Source organism: Lissotriton helveticus, chromosome 10 (genome assembly GCF_964261635.1).
Source record: "Lissotriton helveticus chromosome 10, aLisHel1.1, whole genome shotgun sequence".
Classification (NCBI taxonomy): domain Eukaryota; kingdom Metazoa; phylum Chordata; class Amphibia; order Caudata; family Salamandridae; genus Lissotriton; species Lissotriton helveticus.
In genome coordinates, this window is record NC_136071.1 from 48,832,081 (window position 1) to 48,853,471 (window position 21,391).

The 21,391-nt window shown below is 43.8% G+C and overlaps 1 protein-coding gene across 13 annotated transcripts in view; it reads left to right on the plus strand.

The window, feature by feature from the left end:
* Positions 1 to 21,391, plus strand: part of MBD1 (methyl-CpG binding domain protein 1) — a 1,384,891-nt gene that overhangs the window by 802,162 nt on the left and 561,338 nt on the right. For 11 of the 13 annotated variants that reach the window (XM_078664741.1, XM_078664738.1, XM_078664739.1 and 8 more), the window contains one exon: positions 11,040 to 11,126. The exons of the other annotated variants lie outside the window; for them this stretch is intronic. In XM_078664741.1, coding sequence (XP_078520867.1) covers positions 11,040 to 11,126 — 87 coding nt within the window. The remainder of the gene's footprint in view (positions 1 to 11,039; positions 11,127 to 21,391) is intronic. 13 annotated transcript variants of the gene reach the window in all.

Below are 21,391 nucleotides of genomic sequence, written 5' to 3' on the forward strand. Positions count from 1 at the left end.
CTTTGTAGTTTTTTCTTTGGGACAAGTGGATACTCATCAGGTTAGACACCATTTGATACTAACCATTCAATAGTGTCTACTGCCAAATGATGGTGTTTCTGGAACCACACATCAATCCTTCCTCTCTGTTCTTATGTTATACTCTTTGAATTTCCAGAATCCGTCTTTTAATGTGTCTATAGTGAAACGTACTTAATGTGTAAGTTGTACAATCAAATGTTGTTTTTCTTTGTTTTCCTTTGTGTGTAGTCATGCATAAGGAGTATTTCAAAACTACAAGTATTATTGTGATTAAAGTCTGTTGCCGTCCTAGTTTGTTAGGCATACGTCCAGTGCTTTTTCTAACTTCCCAAAGCTATTTGTGCAAATGCAGTATGTTATTCATGCAAAACACATACAATCACTGAGTTTATTTATTCCCCTTGAGGACGTGATGTATCCTTTCTGGTGATCCATCTTGCTTCTTTGTGTAGTAACTGTCTGTTTCCTCCTTTTGTGAGAAAACACAAAGTCTGAAGACCCAGAAATATGGTAGGGACGTCTATCATAACTGCAGTAATAAAGTATGTACATTAATGGGGGAACCAAACACAATCCGGAAGGTATTCCAAAGTTCCCAGCTAGCACTATTAGTAGTGATGTGGATGAGCCTGAACTGGATGGTATTGGAACACAGAACAGCTTGCTATTTTAAGTGATGCTGGGTCTTTAGAAACGTACCTTTTTAGCAGACCCTCGCTTAATAGTAAATCCAGGTAAAGTAAAGGTAAAAACACTGGCTGTTGAAGCAGATACTGACATGAGTCAGTCAGGTAACACAGTGTCCAGGGGCAGTCTTTACTATCTGGGAGGTACAAGGTCAGTACCATCCCAAGAAAAGCTCAATCTGCTACTCGCTGCTTGGTATAAACCCTAAAATTGTAGCAGTCCTGTTTCCTTGGTTTGGAAAATTGTGAAAGCAGACCAGTTCAGAATTCATTTGGAAATGTAAAAAAAATCTGTTTTTACAGAAATCTGCAAACAGGTGAAAGCATGAAATGCCGAAACTTCATTTTTGTATCTGCAATGCCATTTCCAAGCTAAAACCATCTTGTTGAACTGGTTGGATGTTGAAATCTATGCCTTCACTGCCTCCCTACAATCTTTACTAGCAACGGTCTTCTTCGAGCTCAAACAGTCCAAGACGAGGTTGATGATTCTTAATGTTGTCGCCCTGCTGCACTAATTCTTATAACCAATACCGCTTCTTCCTATAAGATTGGTCGGCTCTTAAGGCTTTCTCTGGACTACAAGAAACCTCTAAAATAGATAGATTACATGGAGACATGATCTTTGTATGCCTTAAATGGAAAGGTTTCTGCAGTTAATGACGAGAAGAATGTTGACTCGAGAACAGATCAAGAAGAAATGGTACTTTCTCTGTCTAAATCTGGATTAAAATTTCCTTCTGATAGAGTTCTCCTAAAAGCCTTTACGGCATACAGTAAATGTTCTTCTTAGACTTCCCTTGCCAATTTGGCAAATAGTGATTTTTTTTCTTCTCTGTTAGGGTCTATGGAAATGCTAGTGCCTAATAGGAGCTCTGTCCCCTAGGAATTTGAACTAATTGTCAAGTTGATGGTCCTCTTTTTGAAGCCATGCTCTTGTCAAACATTTAGCACAATTTCTCAGAGGATAGTGGCCATTATAGAAGGGCAATTAAATCATTGTGTCTGTCATCCAATGAATACCATACAGTACTTAAGGATAATTATTTTTGTGAGAATTCACCCTTCTCTCCTATCAAAGTGTAATATAGATTTTCACATGCATCTAACTTGTTTTTCTTCCATATTTTCCCATGCCTTTTCAGTGGAGCAATAGGATCCCACTCTTAAGTGGCAGCTCTTTATTGGCTGCATAAAAGCAGTCTATAACCCAGTTCAGAGCATTGTGTATTACAGCATGCTTTCAGAAGGACCATATACCCTTGTACTAGGCCGGGATTTCATACTGCTATGCTTGTAACAAACGCTGCTTTAGTTGAGATTTGCAAATTTGCAAATCAGACATTTGATGATCTATTTATACTTTTGCCAGGCACTGCTACCTTGATTCTGAATCTAGGGCATATATACAGACTGATGACACTTATCGACAGATCCTCTTTAGGGGTTCTTTTTGATTCTTTTTTTTTATACCGCTTTTTCTAATCTGTCTTTTCCCAACATCGAATCTGGGTATGAGCTTTGTATTCTGTTCTAGATTTATAATGTTATCAACAATCCCATGACTGAAAAGAAAAAGATACTTATATGTACATCCCAAGCTCTCCATAATGAGTCTGCTCATTAAATTCAAAGACAAGTTGCCTACTTTCTTGTTAACTAGAGGACCCTGAAATATTAACCTATTTAAAATCTTTTGATTTGATCTTACTTCAGGAAACCTGGGAAGAACAGGAAATTTCACTACAAAATTACACAACCTTAATCCATCCGGCAATTAAAGGCTCCAATTATGGCCACTGTTCAGGTGGCCTAGCGTCATTCTCCTCAATATCAACCATTGGAGCAATGGAAGAAATTGCGATAAAAATCACTCCCCCCAGTGCGGTTCAGGCACTAGCCATAACAACCATAAACAATCAGACTACTCAACTATTATTTCTCATAAACACATACATACACCCAAAGCACAGGCAACTGGGGGCAAGGGAACTTGTCAGCGAATTGGCAAGACTTACGGTGGAAAGGGAAATGGACAACACACTCGTAGCTGGCGACTTTAACCTCCATCTTTTTGGAAAGAAACCAGTCGACGAAATGACAAAGATAATGGATCTCGCATGGGATCCCAAACCAATCCACTCCCTTACCAAACAAATACACAAAAAGCTCAAACCAGCTACTGATCGATCTCGAGCAGTTAAACTTGAGAGTTCTTAATGGTCGATTTGAAGAGGACACACCACCAGCTCCAACATATCAGTCTTCAAGCACTTCCTCTCACCTCGACTACATTCTCGCGACCCTTCCATTGTTTGAAAAAATCAGCTCATTCAAGGTAGGAGACAGTGGCCAAAGTGACCATCTGCCGCTAGAAGTGAAACTGGGCATGTCCTGCAGGAACCAGGTGGCGGAAAGAATAAACATCTGCACAGAGTACACCTCAAATTACAGGCGAATAAGGTGTAAGATAGACGATGCTGAGGGACTATCAAACAGTGCAAAAACAATCATGCACCAGATATCTAGCTCAGACAAAAGCTCACCAGATGCCTGGGGTGAATTCACAACGGAACACGGGGCAAAACAAGCCAAAGAGCTAAAAACCGACAAAGGGAATACACCACGGAACATAGTCGGAAAAGTAATAACACCAGAGATAAAAACCTTAAAACGTGGAATAAACCAGACCCTAAGACTGCTCAGTAAAGATCCAAACAACGAAGGTCCGCAAAAGGTGCTGCGCACCCTAAAAGCCCTGGGAAAGGAAAAGGCAGCTGAACGGCAACCTCTGGGTAAAAATCTTACGCAACTCAAAAGAGGAGAACAGCTCTAGATTCTTCACTCCCTCCAACGCCCAGGTCAAAAAGGAATCAACTCCATCATCTCCGAATTAGTCTGGGCAAACTACTTATCAGCTCATTTCAACACCGAAAACCTAGCGGGGCGCTCGCCCAGAGGTAAAGCTCAGAAATCTGGTCTGGATCAGACCCCCCGACAAATCCGGCATAAATAACAATGAACTGATCAACGTCCACATAAGGAAATCACCCCCACTCTACATTGGAACACCGGGAAGAGGAAGCAACAACAAGACTCCCACCAATCATAAACAGAGAGGAAAACACATACTCGGACATACCGGCTAGGATCAGAACACAAATTATAAAGGGCAAACTCGAGGGTGCCCCGGGCCCTAACGGGATCGCGCCAATAATATATAAACAAGACGCTGACTTATGGAGCAACATCATGGCACCAGTCTTCCAGGAAATTAGGGAAACAGTAACATGTCCAATAACCTGGAGAGGCTCCATAATAAGACCGATTTACAAAAAGGGTGAAAGGAACAACCCAAGCAGCTATCGACTAATAGCGCTAGTCGATATAGAGGCAAAGTATTATGCGGCCCTCGTTCTGGAGGATTTAACATCTTGGGCAAACAAAAACCATATCATCCCAGCTACCCAAACCGTATTCTGCAGAGGTCAGGATACAGCGACCAACATCATGGCGCTAACTCTTTTGACAGATGCAGTAAAATCTATCAAGAGCTCACTATTCCTATGTTTTATTAACTACAGCGCCGCATTTGACCATGTAGACCGTAGCAAACTCTGGCAGAAGCTGGAAAAATTGGGGATACCAGGCCCAATCCTACAGCAGTTGATCATGCTACATACCAACACCTGGGTTAGGATCCAATTGGGTTCCGGCACACACATTTCAAGGCAAATCAGCACCACCAAAGGCTTGAAACAAGACTGTGTCCTAGCCCCTATTCTGTTCAACCTTTTTCTCGCAGACCTCCCTGGGGAACTAGAGAAAACCAAATCATATGCCCCGCGACTAGGCGGTATTACACTCTCAAACCTCCTATACGCCGACGATTTGGTCCTTATCAGCCGGTCCCCTATTGGTCTCCAAAATCTTTTGGATACAACCAGCACATTTTCCATAAATAACTCACTAAACATCAACTTAAACAAAACAAAAGTTATGACAATGAATTACAATAAAAAAAGGAAACTTGCTTGGTTTCTGGATGGACAGAGGCTAGAACAGGTAGCAACCTATAAATACCTAGGCGTTCTTATAGACAGTTGAGGCTCATTCAGGCACCAACTAGAGGCCATTTGCCGGAAGGGCACGACTTTCTACTTGTCAATTAAACCCCTGAAGAAAGTTCTCCCAGACCGGTCATTCGACCCCCTCTTGCAGGTGATAAGAGCACGACTGCAACACATGCTTACGTATGGCAGCGAATCCTTGCAAGGAAAAGACGCCACAATATTAGACAACACCATCAGTCACGCATATAGGGCAATATTCCATCTACCCACCTACACATCGCCCGCTCAAATTCGTCTTGAATTCGAGCTTCAGAAACCAACGGTGGAGAGAAGGGGGGGCATATACTAAAATGTGGCGGAAAATCAGAGACGCCGACCACAGATCCTTGAACGCCCATCTCTGGATTGAATTATCCACTAGAGGCAACTCACCCGCAAGGAAATATCTACACGATTCATTGGAGATCTTGGATCTAACAAACCTCTGGGAGTCACCAACAGATCTTAAAACCTTTAAAAAAGTGGTAACGAAAGTAACCAAGTTGATCTCATCCATAGTGGATAAAGCCACCCTGACTAAGAGGGCCCATGGATGGGCCGTGTTGAAAGTCTATAGCGCCATGAAACTACAAGAATATCTAAAAACGGGTCTCACGCAGTCAACTAAAAATACGTTTTTAAATATGCACCTTGGCATCATACCCATACTACTGCTCCTGGCACCTTGGAAAAGGGGAAGCTCACTAAACGGCTGCCGACTCTGCCCATCAGGAAAAGAGGATCTCATCCATATAATCTGCATTTGCTCAAACCTCATGGATATAAGATGTTCCCTACTCCGGGCCCTATGCAACCAGAAGGGCATAACAAGTTGCAGGCAGGCTGTGATGCTGTGTTTTAACCCCGAGGAGACTCAGTTAAACTGTAGATTAACTAAATTCTTTGATATAGTGGCCAGAAGGCTCACGAACCAGACACCTGACTCACATAAAGCACTAGCCAACTCAATGCTGTGCTAAGCCCCTTGGAGTACCTTTTTCCCTTAATCCCTATTGGTTCTAACAAAACATATTGTGACTTTTATGATCTTAATAAGCAAGCCCATTTTCTCTTTGTATATCTGAACTGTAACCATCATTGCTTTTTTATACATTTGTATGTTTTATATTGTGAGTTTTTATTAACTGTACAATAAACCTTACCTTACCTTACTTTCCTGTTAAAAGCAGGTGAATAGGTGCTAGGGAGTAACACCCTTCTTCTAACGTACCTGTCAAATTCACCTGAGTTTTTATGGTATTGTATTTCATCCAGGAAACACGCACAGCCTGTGACTCCATACTGAAGAGGCTATTTGCACTCTAATTCCATTTCCTTTGTGTTTCCTTTTCGAATAGAGATGTTTCTGCTGGGCTTACAATTCTAATTTGAGTTTATAAAAAGTGTGGTGGATTTTAGACACAGTTGTATAAAAAATATTTTGGAAGAGAAGTTACTCATTGAGAAGAGTTTTGTAATTACTCATGGAGGCAAAGATATTTTGTTTATTAACCCCTTCCACGCTCATGACGAGCTGGGCTCGTCATGAAGTAGCCTCCTCGCACGCTCATGACGAGCCCAGCTCGTCATGTTGTGTGGGATTTCCGATTTCTCAGCACAGCAGGGGAATATGCTGAGCATCCATGGGGTTAATGTGATGTCCTTGCTCATGATAGCGATTGAAGATTATAGATAACTTTTCCTTCCCCTTGCAGTAGCTCAAGGATTTCGATAGTCTGAAATTTTTAATAACCTATAGACCACTACTGATTACTTGGTGAATGTGTTTGCCTGTGTCCTGGATTCTACATTGTAGTTGTATGACCGGTATGCCTCGTTTTCTTCATGGAGATAAAACCAACAGATTTCATAGAGTTGTGCGGTCTAATCTGCCAATGATTATTTCACTCCTATTGACCTTTAAAGTACCTGCACTGTACACTCTGGTGAATGAGATACTTTCATGAAACAGATCTTCATGAAGCATTGGGCACACATGGAGTACATAGAGAAGTATGGCTGTAAGCTATGTGAATCTTTATGCTCACAGGTTGAAATTCCTCAGAAGTGTCTCTTATACCTTCTGCCATAGGTATGCAGATGTGCATTTTGTCCTGTACAAGGTATGATCCGTGAAGTAGGTTATACAGTGTCCACAAGTAACATTTTGAAAAGGTCTTAAAAACAAGTATATTTTGTGTTCTATAAACGATAGATGATAGTGCATGTTTTGCAGCTTTAACACTATCATTTGAATTGCACCTAGTTAGTACAAGTCCTGTATCTTTCTTGGCAATGTCTGATGAAGATCGGCTACTCACTTAAATTTTTCAGGGACACTACTCAGGCTTTGCTGCAAGAGCAAGGTTGTAGATAACAAGAGCAGATATCGCAGTCAATGAACTAGAGATACCAAATAAAGCATATTACTACTTTATTGAAGCCTTATGAACTATTTTCTGGTCCTGTAACACACTTGTCCATGCCGATGGAAAGGAAAACCAGACACAGAAAGCTGAGCCCTCTACCATCAATTTGGATGAATGAGAGGGAACCCTTTCACATAAGGGCTCACATCTAATGTGAACATTACATTGAAATGTACTCTTTGGAATAAACTACTTGATGAATAAAACTAAATTGAAAAAAAATACATGACTCCTGTAAACTTAAATTCACATCTTTTAAAATCCAAATTGGAACAGAACTGCCCAAAACAGATGTTGACAGTGTCACTTCTTGTGCTGTTGGTCTATGTTGTGTTCCCTCACAGTTAAAAACAAGGCATGTAAAATCCTAGACTGAGAGCAGGTATGGAAAAATCTGCTGTGTAGTATTGCTGCAAACATCACAACTACATATACACAATAAATCCAATTTTCAGCAGTTTCCTTTTATAACTTTTTTCCTTGCTTACTGATATCAGGTTGGATGAGCACCTGCAGCAGACATTTCACACTTGCACAGAGAGCAGACCTGTAAATTCACTATTTTGGTTTCTTCCAAATGCCTGCACCTATTTACATAGTGAGTTTGCTTTTTCCAACCAAAGAAACAGTTGCCATTTTATACTACAGTGGACTTTGAAAGACCCTAAGCTAACTTTTAGTCTTGAGCTAAAGAAAAATCCCCCTTCAATTCGTGCTTCCATGCTGGGCCACAGTGACTGCAAAACCAGGACCTAACTACAAGTTACTTTCTTAACAAAGTGGTGCAAACCTTCTCTGGCTTCAGGAATGCTCAAAAAATCATTTTATATTCAATTACCTGTATGGCCGTAATAGCAGTCGACTCTGATGCACTGAAAATAACATAACCTTCCCTGTGGCTTTGCGTGATGAATAAACACATTTAGTACTGGACTTAATTGTGAAGTTGTAAAGGTCAGCAGCAGTATATTTGTAGAAGGTTTCCCAAATGCATTACTTTGAAAAACAAACTTTAATGCAAATTAATGACTTGACATCTCCTCTCTGTACCCTGCCCCAATAAAGCCTACTCTACTTAATAGTTTCCTGTTCCTGGATAAATTATAACTCATTGCATTCATGTACATTCTGGTCCCTTAAACGTTTATTAATCTCAGACTCTAGTAAATTGAAACTGGATAGAGCCTCACATTTTTAATGAAAGAAAGCTTAACTGTAATAAATGAACACCTTTCCAATTCTGTCAATCTTGCGGCTGCAGTCTTTTCACGCAAAACTATGCACAATTAACAAAATTCAGTAAAGTGAATGCTGTCCTGCTAAAAAATGTTCAAAGGAGAATTTAACATTGAGGAAACATCAATCACAATGTAGGCCACAATCTTGAAGATCTGCTACAACCGATCAAGCGTTCTCAGTCATTCCTTACAGCACATCTGAAGATAAGAACAGTAAATCTTGTCATCATAAGTTCAGCAAAACAGTCAGTGAAAAAAACATTTGAAGCAGAATGTCACACCAACTTTTGCACTACCCAAAGCTGTCCAAGAATCTCACCTGAGAGACACTGGTAGTGAATAACTCCATGTCCCTCAGCAAGTTGGGTTCCAACTAAGGCAGCTTATCAATCAATAAACACAACAAAACAAATCGAGTAGTCTGTACAGTGGCCCTATTCACGGTAAAACCCAATCTGGGACACCCTGGACACTTTTTGTTAATGGATTCATCTTAAAATGAATGCCTCGTATAGAAATGATAATCCTCCTTCACAGACTACATTTCCGAATGCATTAAACTTCCCTAAAACACTTTTAGATTAGTTGTGAAAATGCTAAACCTTAAGACAATCAACAACTCGCAATGAAGGGCATACTGAGCTTTTAAATTACTTCTTAAAGTCATTAGTGATGAATACAACTCTTGACACACATTCGGATGTTGATAACCCCCAAAATGATAACGTACATAAAAGATACAAAATTTCTTTGTCAATTATAATTTGGACATTCTCCCGTCTTGTAGCATTTACACTTCTACACTGGAAATACTGGGTGACTCTTACTGTTTTTTAAACAGTGGTGTTTCATGCTTTCTCGTACTTCGGGACCTTTTGGAACTTTTCTACAACATTGATTATGTGGACCTGATGCTGAACCTGCAGTCCTGTTGGGATTTTGTAGTCAAAAACCTTGAATTTCTTGACAAAATTGGTAAAGACTAGAAACTTAAATTGGGCCTGCCATAATGATCTGCATTTTACCTAGTTCTACATATTAGATCCCATGTTATTCAACCTACATTTGGACCCGAAGAAAATCATGATGGAGAAGTCGGATATCCTCATTAACAACAATGTTTATAACGTGCAACCTTGTTAAGAATATTCACCTGTAAGATTTTGCTGTCCTAAAAAACAGCAACTTCCTCAAACTCGACCACAAAAGCCGAATTTCCACTACTTATGCCAAATTGTGTGACTTTACCTTTGCTGAATGAAATCCTGTTAACAGGCTTTGACCGTGTCTGTCTCCACATACAAAATGATTTAGTTCGTCCAGGACCATTCTGTAATCGTGGACCATACTGGCTGTCATTCAGTCAAATTGGCTAAGCTCCACATTAACATCTTCATCTCTTGTATCAATTCCTGCAGGGCTGTGCCCATTGGCTTCCACATTTTTTCCATTTCCCCCTGTACTAGCTCTGTTCTATTTGACAGGCTAATGTTTATAAAAGCTGATTGGATCTGAGGTGGTCCTTCATCGGTGCACCAGCTCCCATCTAGAATTCTCGGCCCACCAAGCTGACTTTGCTGTCCTTCACTAGTAGCTTGAAAAGCATTCTTTTCAGCAGCTTTCTGGGAGACTTAATGAGATCATTCTCTGCCAACAAACTCTTAGATGGGTTTTTATGTCTCTGTGTTCAGATGCTTGTGCTCCCATCTCGATCCTAAACTACTCACCTGGTTCCTACTTCTCACCTTTTCTGCTATACACTTATTCTACCCCTCATCACTCCATCCCTTGTAACCTCTGGCCCCTGCTTCATGCCTAGCAGTACAACATGTTATTTGTTAGTGTTTTGTATCCTAGCTTATCTTACTTGGACTAAGTAAAGTCCTTCCGCACTTAAAGAGGTAGCAGCACCAAGTAACTAATAAACAACAAGATATCTATCTCTAAATGTGTTGTTTTAAGGCACCGCTTCTTTAATGAAGTGCCCTTATGCCCTCCAGAACATAAACAATTTCTACATCCTAAAAGGCATCATTGAGCTACTTAAAATCACGTTCTTGTACCAAAGTAATTTTTTATGCAGAGGAATTAATTGGCTTCAGAGGGACACTAGGGTGCTGAATCCTTTGATTGTTTCCCCAAAATAAAGTGGGTAATACGTTGCTTTGTGTTCCTTAAAACTGAATCATGACACTGATATGTAGACTGTAAAAAGGGTTACAGTTCCCAGTTTCACAACTAATTTCCTCACCAATTAGATCTAATTGTGTGTTCTAAACTTTATCTTGGCCACAGAAGTCTAAAATAGCAGCTGAAAGTTTCGGAAAAAGAAGTATGTTTACACAGCCTATTTGACAGTTCCAGAGCCACAGATGCTTCTATCTATCAAGGTTTCTGTGAAGCATCTCTACTTCGGTTGTTGGAATGTGGAGCAACCAGTACAGCATATAAGTGCAGAAGTTCTTATTTTCAGAGTTCATGCTTCCCTGATTTATTTTTTTGTTAGTGATGTATTAATAGGAGTGAATAAACTCCTGCATGACTTCTTTGCAGGAGAAGAACATTCCAGCAGTACTGAAAGATATCAAGCAGGAGAGGGGGGAAGGGATGAGCTCGAAGAGAATGAACACAATGTCTGAGGTGAGTGGGATTTATATCTTGACATGTTCCAACCCCCCCCTCTCTCTGCAAACCTCTTGGCTGGCATCTCATGCTTAGGGGGATATGACACCCCCATACCATCCCTGCACATTCAGAGTTCTGCTGGGCTGAGAATGATGAGCTTTGAAATTATGTAAATACACATTCTGCTCACACTGCTCTCAACGCTGCTGTTGTGCTACATTTTTGTAGATTTCCTTCTATATAGTTGCTGCTTTATTGCTACTCAATCCGAATAGAGCTGTGCTTGCACCTTTATCCCTCAATAATCTAAATTGAGCTCTTCTTAATCTGTCACAAGTTATATTGTAAGCATGATTTAAGCCTCATAGGTTGCTGTCTTTATGATCTATTGCACATCGTTGTTGTTCACTTTAAAGGCATATCTCTATGGTGCTTCAACAGTAAATTTTCACCATCTTCCAATTATACAATCATGTAGTTTGGCACACGCTTTCCAGTGTAGTTTTTGGGTATTACATTTCTATACATGGACAGAGTAAAATATCTGTTACTGAAACCCCTTTGTGACATTGAAAGTAACTACAACATCCATAATTTGTTTCCCCTGCGGATATATTTTAAGCTTTGCCTAGTAATCATCTATTCTTTATAGCATTTTTCCCCACTTGGGAAATTTAACTACAGAGACACTGTTAGTCTGCATCATTGACTGTGGCCAGGTATGTATTTATTATTTGAATGTTTTTCTTTAGTGTTTCATAAATTGGAGAATTTTTCCTTGGCTAATGGACTCTTTTAATGATTTTCGATTGATAGGTGTGGCACACCTTGATATTATTAATACTAATAAACTAGACCCCAGAGGAAACCTCCCTGACAGATAGAATGAAATCGGTCTGTTTCTGGCAGACCTAAGGCATCAAAAAGGATCGTTTAAAGTGAACTTACCTTGAATGGTAAAAAAAAACTGTGAAGAGGATCTAAACATAATTTGTAGCACCTACAACTGCATCGGCTCAACCAGTGAAGCTGCCTCTGGGTAGGCTTGAAAATCCTTTGTTGTTTCTACTGGTTTCGCTACTGCATTCTTATCCATTGCAGGCACTCATACCAAGGTGTAAAGATTTCCCTTTACCTAGTGGTGCGGAAATTACCACAATTTTGTTAGGGGAAGACTCCTATTGAGTATTTATAAGTACGAAGACGGATATTTGAACTGTTGAAACTGCCACTGGACCGGTGCCTATTCAATTGTGCTTGATGTTAAAGGACCAAAAGATTGGTTCCATTACTATAAACTAAAATTATCTTCTTTCCTGTGTTAAACAGTTGTAAATTGGCTGCAATCCTTTATTGTTGCAGGCAGATCTTATTCTATGGTCTAGTGGCATCACTACCTTAACTACCTTAAATAAAATTAATTTGCCAGAACCAGAAACAAAGTATCGATGACCAAAGGCCATTATCTTTCTGGCTAGTGGTTGAATACACATTTAGAAAAAAGACTAAAGACCATTAACAGTCTTTTGGAAATCTGCACAATTTGTTCAGGTTTGGCAGGTACAATTAATGTCCAGGCCAGTCCCAATGAAAAGTCATGAAACCGCTGTGAATTATGCTCTGAAACATGAAAATCGGGATATGGCACCTTTTAGTTGCTGAAATGTTTGTGAGGATCTATAATAACCTTTAGAGCTGCACATCTGTGATAAAGTAGGTACAGTTTGGATTCAGGAATGGCAGCACTTGTCCATTTACTGTAAGCTTCCATCTTTGTAATTTCAATGACCCAGGGGTGTCCGGCTTGGGTTTGCAAAGCCCTAACTGTGCCAGACTTTAGGGATAGCCACTTACTGTGTGGGTGCTTCATATGTTATATCAATTGTAGTGCACATCATGTAAATATCCTCAGTCATCTGTCTGGTTCTGAAATTTTTTCAGCAGTACCTCTGTGTGCTGGGGGATGTCATCGTACGACTATGTGCTGACGTAGACTCTGGTTGTGATGTTATTCGAGTCATATAAGTCCACTCCGGTACGCGGGAGTCTGTTTTTTCTGGCCTCCTTCAACTGTTTGGCTTTTTCCCATGTTGTCAGGCTTTAAGTTTGGGACTTGTGCGCGACAGATGTAGGCTACAGACCTGCATTCTATTTGCATGTGGTGTGTGGGAGAACACCGCAACTCCTGAAGCCGAAGGCGCTCAAGGAACTACATCTGAAACTCCTGGTAGCACATCTGTTGCAGTCCTCGGAGACTTCACAGCCTCGGTCGTCTTCCTTTCATTCAGAAGCCTGTTCCCGGGGCCGTTCAAGCTGCTGGAGCCGATCACCACGATGCCATTCTCCTTCAACGTTCCAAGGTAAACACAGGCGCTAGTAGTTGCCTCCTCCCCCCGACTTATCCGTGTGGAGACTCCATCTCCCATGTCTCCTCCCGCTTGCGGGTTGAGGAGGCTGTACATGACTCCACCGAGCCTCCCTGTCTTTCCGCGAGCCAGGGCTTTGATGGCCCAAATGAGAGGGTACTATAACTCACATCTTTAAGCTCCCACCTTCCTGTGTTGCGCTGCCGGCTCCATAGAGGTGAGTGGAGCCGTGGCAGTGGGTTTGCCCTCTAACAGTTGGGCCTGAGGAGTCGTTGGGTCGGTGCCGGATGCCGTAGACTGGCTCCACTTCGACACTGGTGCACAGCCCTTCGGAGTCTCAACCTTCGGCATCTGTCCTTGATCTGCCAACTCCGGGAATGAGAGTCAGATTGCAGATTTGATGGAGTCATCTAGGGGGAATATTGTCTTCCCGCTTACTTCTCGTGGTGACACAGAGGAATTGAGGCTTTTATAGCCTATGTCTGTGGCCATTCCACCTCTTTTGGAAAAGAGTTGGTTGTCTGCACTTGGGGTGACTAGTGGACTGGAGTTGTCTCTGGTTTCGGGACTTCTCTCACCTCTTATGCTTGCTACTGAGGCGAGTTCCTCCTTTGCAGATATGCTTAGGAGGGAGGCTGTAGTTTTGGAGTTGTCTGTCCCTACAGTGAAGAAATCTACTGATCCTCTGATTGATATGCGTTATCAGGTTCAGACAGGGGTGGAGCCTGTTCTCCCATATAGTGAGTCTCTGTATGACATCTTGTTGGATAATTGGGCTAAGTCTGATACGGGGGTCGCATGTGGATCATGCTATATCTCGCAGGCACCTGCCTGGAGATCCAGCTCATCTCCTCAGACATCCTACCTCTTGTAGTCTGGTGGTACATGCTGCGTCATGTAACATGTTCTTTAAAGGGCAGCAATAAAAGGATTATTGCATAATGGTAGCCTGCGGTCTTGTAATGAAATCTAGGAGGCAAGATACCTGTGCCAGACATATTTCTCCCTCAACTAGATCTGCCTTAAGGTCTACTAGCACGTCTTTTGTTCTTGGGAGTTTTTCTTGCACTTTGTGGCATTCTTTGCAGACTATGTTACCAACACTTCCACTTGTCCTCCGACCTAATCTTGAACAGCTGATTAGGGATGGACAGCAGGCAGCTAAGCTGATTATTTGATGTGGCATGTATACTACTGATTCAGTAGGTCGGGCCATGGCATCCTCTGTGGCACTACAACGTTGTGCCTGGTTACGAACATGAGGTTTTTCCGAAGCTTTCCAGGCTGCCTTGATCGATATGCCCTTTGATGGTCCAAAGGTCGATGCAGGAAGCGGAAGGTAGTCATCCTTTCCCAACACCCCATCCCTGAGATCTTGGTGGTCCAAGCCTCGACTTCAAAGGGCTCATTCCCTAATGCATCACCTAATAGGGAATCCAAGAAGCTGGGCTACCTTGGGAAGAAGATGTTTTCTTACTCCAGCTTAGGACTGCGGTCGGTGAACACTGCAGGTCTCTTGTGCCATTACTCCCACTCGGAGTGGGACACGGTTGTGCAGGTGCTGCCACAGTGTCCGGAGGAGGCGTGGGCTATGCTCTCCCGTGCTGTTGCCAAAGAGAGAGACGCAGTGAAGTTCACCATCCGGTGTGGGCTGGACACCGTCGACTCACTAGGTAGGACAATTTCCCTGTCAGTAGCACTGAGACGCTTGGTTGAGGTCGTCTGGTTTTTCTGTTAATGTCCAAGCAACACTTTTGGACTTTCCCTTTGATGGCCATTGCCTATTTGGCGACAAGGCAGCCAACGTGCTTGAGCGCTTTAAGGATTCTAGGGCTACGGGCAGATCCATAAACCTCACTTCCACCTCCTGCCCAACGCAGTCTGCTTTTCGCCTCTTATGTGGCTGTGGAACTGGTGCCCCACCATGTTCCGCCCAGAGCCGCAGGCCTGCGCAAGGTGTCCAGCCTCTGCGCAGCCGGGGACATGGGTCCCACCGCTGTGGGTCGGGGGCCAGCAGGCAGGCCAGTCCAAGGAAGGGAGCTCATCCACTGAGCTCCTTGGGTTAGGGATCACCTTTCGGTAAATATCCCTGTTCAACCCGGACATCCACAGCTCTCCTTCGACCTACTGCCCTCCTACGCCACCTTACAGCAACACTGTGCAAATCTGGCCCCGCAGCACCGCACTAACCAGCCCAATAGACCCCTTTTATCTCGTCTAGGTCATCGGTCAGTATCCAGGAGAACTGATTGCAGATAGAGTCCGTCGGATACCTCGCTGAGTCGCTGCTGCTGACGAAAGGAGCCCAATACCGAGTTCTGCTCCGTGAATCCTTCGGGCAGAGACTGAAGGCTGAGGATGGCTGTCAGGATCGGGAGATCTCGGTGAGTCCGATCCCACTCTACCCCGCTGCAGACCACTCTCCGTTTTAAGCCCCTAAACCTGGGACTTGGCGAGAACTGACGCAGGTACGCTGGCCCCCCCAGGCGAACTTCTCCTTTCTGGCAACGAACGCTCATGGGGGTTATCAAGGGGCTGGATGCTGCTTTACCACGTAACCCCCCTCCCCTGATGCAGCGCTGCCTTAACGATCGTGCCGGGGGCTCCAAGGACACCAAAGAGCTACAAACCTGTGCTTAACTGGCAAACGGCACGACCGGAAGCCCTAGGGACCAAAGGTACTGGGGAATTGTATCTGCCACGCAGCCCCCCCATAATGCAGCGCTTCTATACCGATTGTGCTCGGGGCAGCAGGGACTCCAAGGAGCTGTAACACGGTATGGAATGAGCACACAGCAAGAGACTAAGCCTCGTCTGGTCTCGGAATTTTAGCAATACCTTGCAGCTGCCGGTCTCTGGCAAAATCGGCTTTATTACCCCCTCCATTTTGTACACTAAACTGCCCAGCTCTCTGCCTCAGACAGTCTACCCAATAAAATGGCAGCACCTGGTAATGGCTATTGAAAGAGGACCAAACAATAAAAACAAACAAGGGTCCACAGATGTGCCCCAGCCAGGCTGTATCTGGCAATGACAACAGAAAGAGGACCGCACCATTACAATAAACAAGGGTAGTGTAGACTCCTCTGCAGCGTGGGGTACCAGCAGAGTGTTCGGCGGTTTGCACTGGCTTCATGCTGACTAACCAGGAAAGGCTGTGCTTCTTCTTTGGCGGACCCGTCTGGCTTGATTCCCCGACCGTCGAGGTTAGTGCCTTCCCAGATGACTTACTTGGGTCTCCTGCTTTTACAGCACCTTCGTTGATGATCCCTTCGCTTTTAAGCCTATGTCCAGCTGCTCCCCTCCGTGTGGTGCTGCACGGGTCCTCTCTGAGCCTGTGACCGGCTCCTTCTGGCCGACCTGGTCCTTCCGGAACTCTGATACACCTCTTTCCAAGAGCAATGTAGTGTATTACACCTGATGGATTGTTATGGTCACAGCGCCAGGATACCCTTTGGGTGGCAGTTGGGCTTAACAAGTATACATACATACATACATAGGGACCCTACCACTGCCTTGGCCGCCTCATTGCTTTAGCCCGTCGACTCTTGGATCTTGAACCGGGACCCTGCGGATGATCCGGTGATTGGATTTGTCCCTGCCAATTGCCCTGAACTTGACTGTTAATCGCCCAGCCTTGCGCTGAATATTTCCCACGTGATTTTGAACTTGTGGTGCCCATTGCATGTCTCTTAAATCACTAACAATTTTTCTTTCTTTGGCCTCCATTTTGCCTTCCTTTCTTATTTTGGTGTTGTTACCCCCTTGCCTTGCTGAGAATTAAACATTGGAAAAGGGCTTATTCCACCTCCTCAAATATTGGCGGCCATCTTTGAATTGGAGCCCCAGCTACATGTTGCCTTTGGAGTTCTAGCCTACTTTGCACACTTAACTACTTTCTTCTCTCTATCTGCCTCCCCTATCTCTTTTCTCATCTCTCTCATCCATGTTCACCCCATTAATCCTACGACTACCTTCTTCCTGAACATACTACCCATCACTCAGATGCTCTATTCTATGCCACCTTTCAACTCTACCCGCTTCTTTACTATTGACCTTCACTCTATGCTACCTTTTAACTCTACCCCCATCTTGGCCGATATTTCGACCTATACCTACACTGTATAACCTGATTTTGTGCACTTTATTAAATTTCCATTTTTTGATGTGTTAATTTTTGGCTGTACTTTGTCTGAACATATACATTTTTGGTATTTGATTTTCTCTGCGGCCTAAGTCGCTTGTTCCCCCTTCTCTCTTCTTATGTTGTTTGCTTTTATGTTTATATATTACAGGTCACCATCTTTACAGCTCACACCATCTCTACAACTTACACCTTATTGCTTCGACGTTTACTCCTTTTACTTTGATTCACACTTTTCTCATTATTAATTTGTTCTACATCCTTCTCATCTTTAGTTGTTAACTCTTCTAATGCACATCGTGATTTGCTCCTTTTACGTTATGTACCCTGTACTTTATGGTGTATTTTGTTTCATTTTGCTCCCCCCTATTTGATGTTCCTCTGTTTGGCTCACCTTCACGTCCAAACATTGCAACCCGCTCTTGCCAAACTATTTTGTTGTTTATTTTACATGATTATGTTAATAATTTCTGTGCTCACTCCACTTTTCGTATGCTGCTCAGCTTTATCATACTCTTCAGCATCCTGTGCTGCTATTTATTATTTATTTGATCTTACTTACTTGCGCCTACCTCCTCTCCCCTTACGCTTAATCATGCCTCCTCTCTCGCATCCCCATACTACCTCAGCCTCACCCATTACTAAAACCGGCCCTAACTCCTGGTCTATCCTATACCCCTCTCATCTATCCAAACACGGTAAAAAACACCTCAAACATAAACTCCTCTGTCTCCACCCAGAAACCTTATTTGAGGACCACCATAATACCCGTAACGCCTCCATCATCACCAACTACATCTTCTACACTAAACGCACTTCCAAATGGAAAAGCCTCTTTCTCCGCCTCCTCCCCATCACAAATTCACGCAATATCCCATACGGTCTAAAACTCTCCACTACTCCCTCCCCTTCCTTTCCCGGAGAGGTCGATATCTCCATTTTTAAATCTGGTAACATTCTTATCCAAGCTTCCGAAAACCACCTATTCATCTTTGAACACCACTTCAGCTCTCTATCACAATCCCTCTCTCAATCCGACACGACCCCCCTCTTGACCCCCACTCAACCTATAACTCCCTCCCCTCCCTTCTCTCCTTCTACCCCCTTTTCTCTGATCCTTGATACGCCCTCCATCTCTCTTACACCCAACGCCCTTTCCCTTTCCCAACAACACATGACTTCTCCCATCCCTCTCAATGGCTCTCTTAATGATCCCCCTACTCTCCTTCCACCTTTATCCCATCCCACCTGCTCCATCTCCGTATCCCCAAAGCTAGCAGATTACCCTCAATCTCCTTGTAGCTCCCTTAACATTAAAACCTGCTCTAACACCCCGGTCCCTCGATCCCCAACTCTCGCCCAGTCCCCCTCTCTCGCTCAACCTTCGAATATCTCCCAGCCCTCCAATGTATTTTTCCCCCTCTCACCCCTCTCAACTTCTGTTCGACCCGACTCCCTTGTTGCTTCCCCAATATCGCCTTTACCCACAGATTCCTCCATGCATACTCGGGCCCCCTCACTTATCAATAAGTCCCAAACCATAACCAATCATTCACCTCCTGTTGATCACACTTCAATTACCCCACCCGCAACCTCTCCCCTATCCAACTCCCCAGCCACTCCTCCAGTAGCACATATTGACCCCCTGTCACCTACCTTTTCTAATAATGCTCTCCTCCCGACCCTCTTCCCCCCCCCCCCTCCGACACACCTCTTGGCTCCTTGAACTTGCACACACCCATTGATTCTCACACGCCTACTGAGACTCACGTCCTTACGCCTAATCTCCTTCGCTTAACCTCTCTCAAGCCGCCTGACGATCACCTCTTAGTCAATCCCCCCCAAATCCACATCCCCATCCAACCCCTCAACTACTACTCCTGCTCCTCCTGACTCACCGACTTTCCCTTTATCATCCCCCATTGCTTTTGTCTCTCCCTCCTCTAACCTCCTACCTACCACTCACTCACACTCTCCCTCATCCCTTGATGAGCCCCTTTACCTCGCCCACCGCTCCAATATCCCCCTCACATCCCCATCCACTCCACCTCCTGTTCCACCTCACTCTTCTATCGGTCCTCCTAATCTGAATATACCCCCTACCTATCTCTATATTTCCCCCCCTAACTCCCCCAGGATTTCCCCCCTTTCCGCCCCATGCTATCCCCCACCTTGATAACCCGTATTCTTCCAATCTCTTTAATTTAACTGATACACTCTACGCCTCAATTCCCTCCCAATCACTCCGTAAAGTCAAACTTCTTCTTTCATCACTTGCATTAGAACTCTCCTCACTCAGAAGTGATATCTCTCTCCTCCTCAAAATCCATCCGTCCAATCCAGATCACACTTTTACGTCATCGGATTGCTCTGCACTGTCACAAGGTGATAATAAAGGCATGCCGAACACAAACGGACCTCCCACAGTAGCTTCCTCCACCGACACCCCTCTCCTCCCCTTTAATCCCACAGCACGAGCTAAACCTAATGACCACTCTCTTAGCACCACAACGAGCAACCTTAATTCATCATCTCAGTCTCACCGAGACACTAGCTTCTTAATCTCAGGAACCAACTCTTCTAATACCCCCCTAACCCTACCTCTCCTTTCTCGCTCACTGTTCCCCGTTCCTTCTACAATACCTGTTCTCTTAAACTCGACTAGACTCCCCCTGCATCTGGCATTTCCTAGACCTCCCCAAATTCTTAGACCTATCCCACACGGTCCCACTACCCCACCTCATGTCTCCCCTCCCCTCCGATGCACGTTGATAAATTGTAGATCTGCCTCCTGCCACGCCACTGAGATTGCTGAAACCATCCTCCGTGAAAATATTGACATCGCATTCCTTACTGAAACCTGGCTAACCACCCACTCTACCCCTATCCTCGACCTGCTTGTCCCTCCAGGCTTCTCGATTATCAGAAAAGATAGAAAAGAACAATTAGGTGGAGGACTTGCCCTGATCTTCAATGACAAATTCAACATATCACCTGTCCTGCTCCAAGACCCTTCGTCCTTTGAATACCTTTGCGCTGACCTCTCTTTTCCCGGCTTGCCCTCCACTCGACTTCACACGATCTACCACCCCCCCGGGAAACTGCCTACCATTCGCCGAAGAGATGACTGACCTTATTATTCAAGCTTCGATTTCCCACTCCAAGAATCTCTTCCTGGGTGACTACAACATCCACTGGAACAAAAATGACGATCCTGCTGTCACCCTTTTCAATCAAACCCTTGACATCACTGACATGACACAAATCTGCCTGGCCCCTACTCATATCAAAGGCGCCACCCTTGATGCTATCCTCACTAACAAAGATTTGGCCACTCTCTCTAGTATACTTCCTGTAGATTGGTCTGATCACCACCTCATCCTTTTCACCTTGAAATGCCCCTCTAATCCTCCCTCCCGTATCAGTACTCCGCCCACTAAATCCACTCGTAGCCTTCACCTTATCCCACCTGGTGAACTCGAATCCACAATTAAAGCTCGCTTACTCAACCCCCCCCGCCCCCCCCTCTTAGCACCAATGATCTCACTGACCATTAGAATAATTCCATTCTTGAGGACCTCGACCTTATTGCCCCCATTAAACTCAAAAAACTAAAAATCATCCCCTCCAAATCCCAGTTCAATGCCGACCTCAATAACGAAAGACGAACCCTCAGACAATCTGAACGTACTTGGAGAAGCCATCCCTCCGCTGAAAATCTGGCTCTTCTTAGAACTAACAGAGCCCAATACAAAAAGCATATCTTCAAT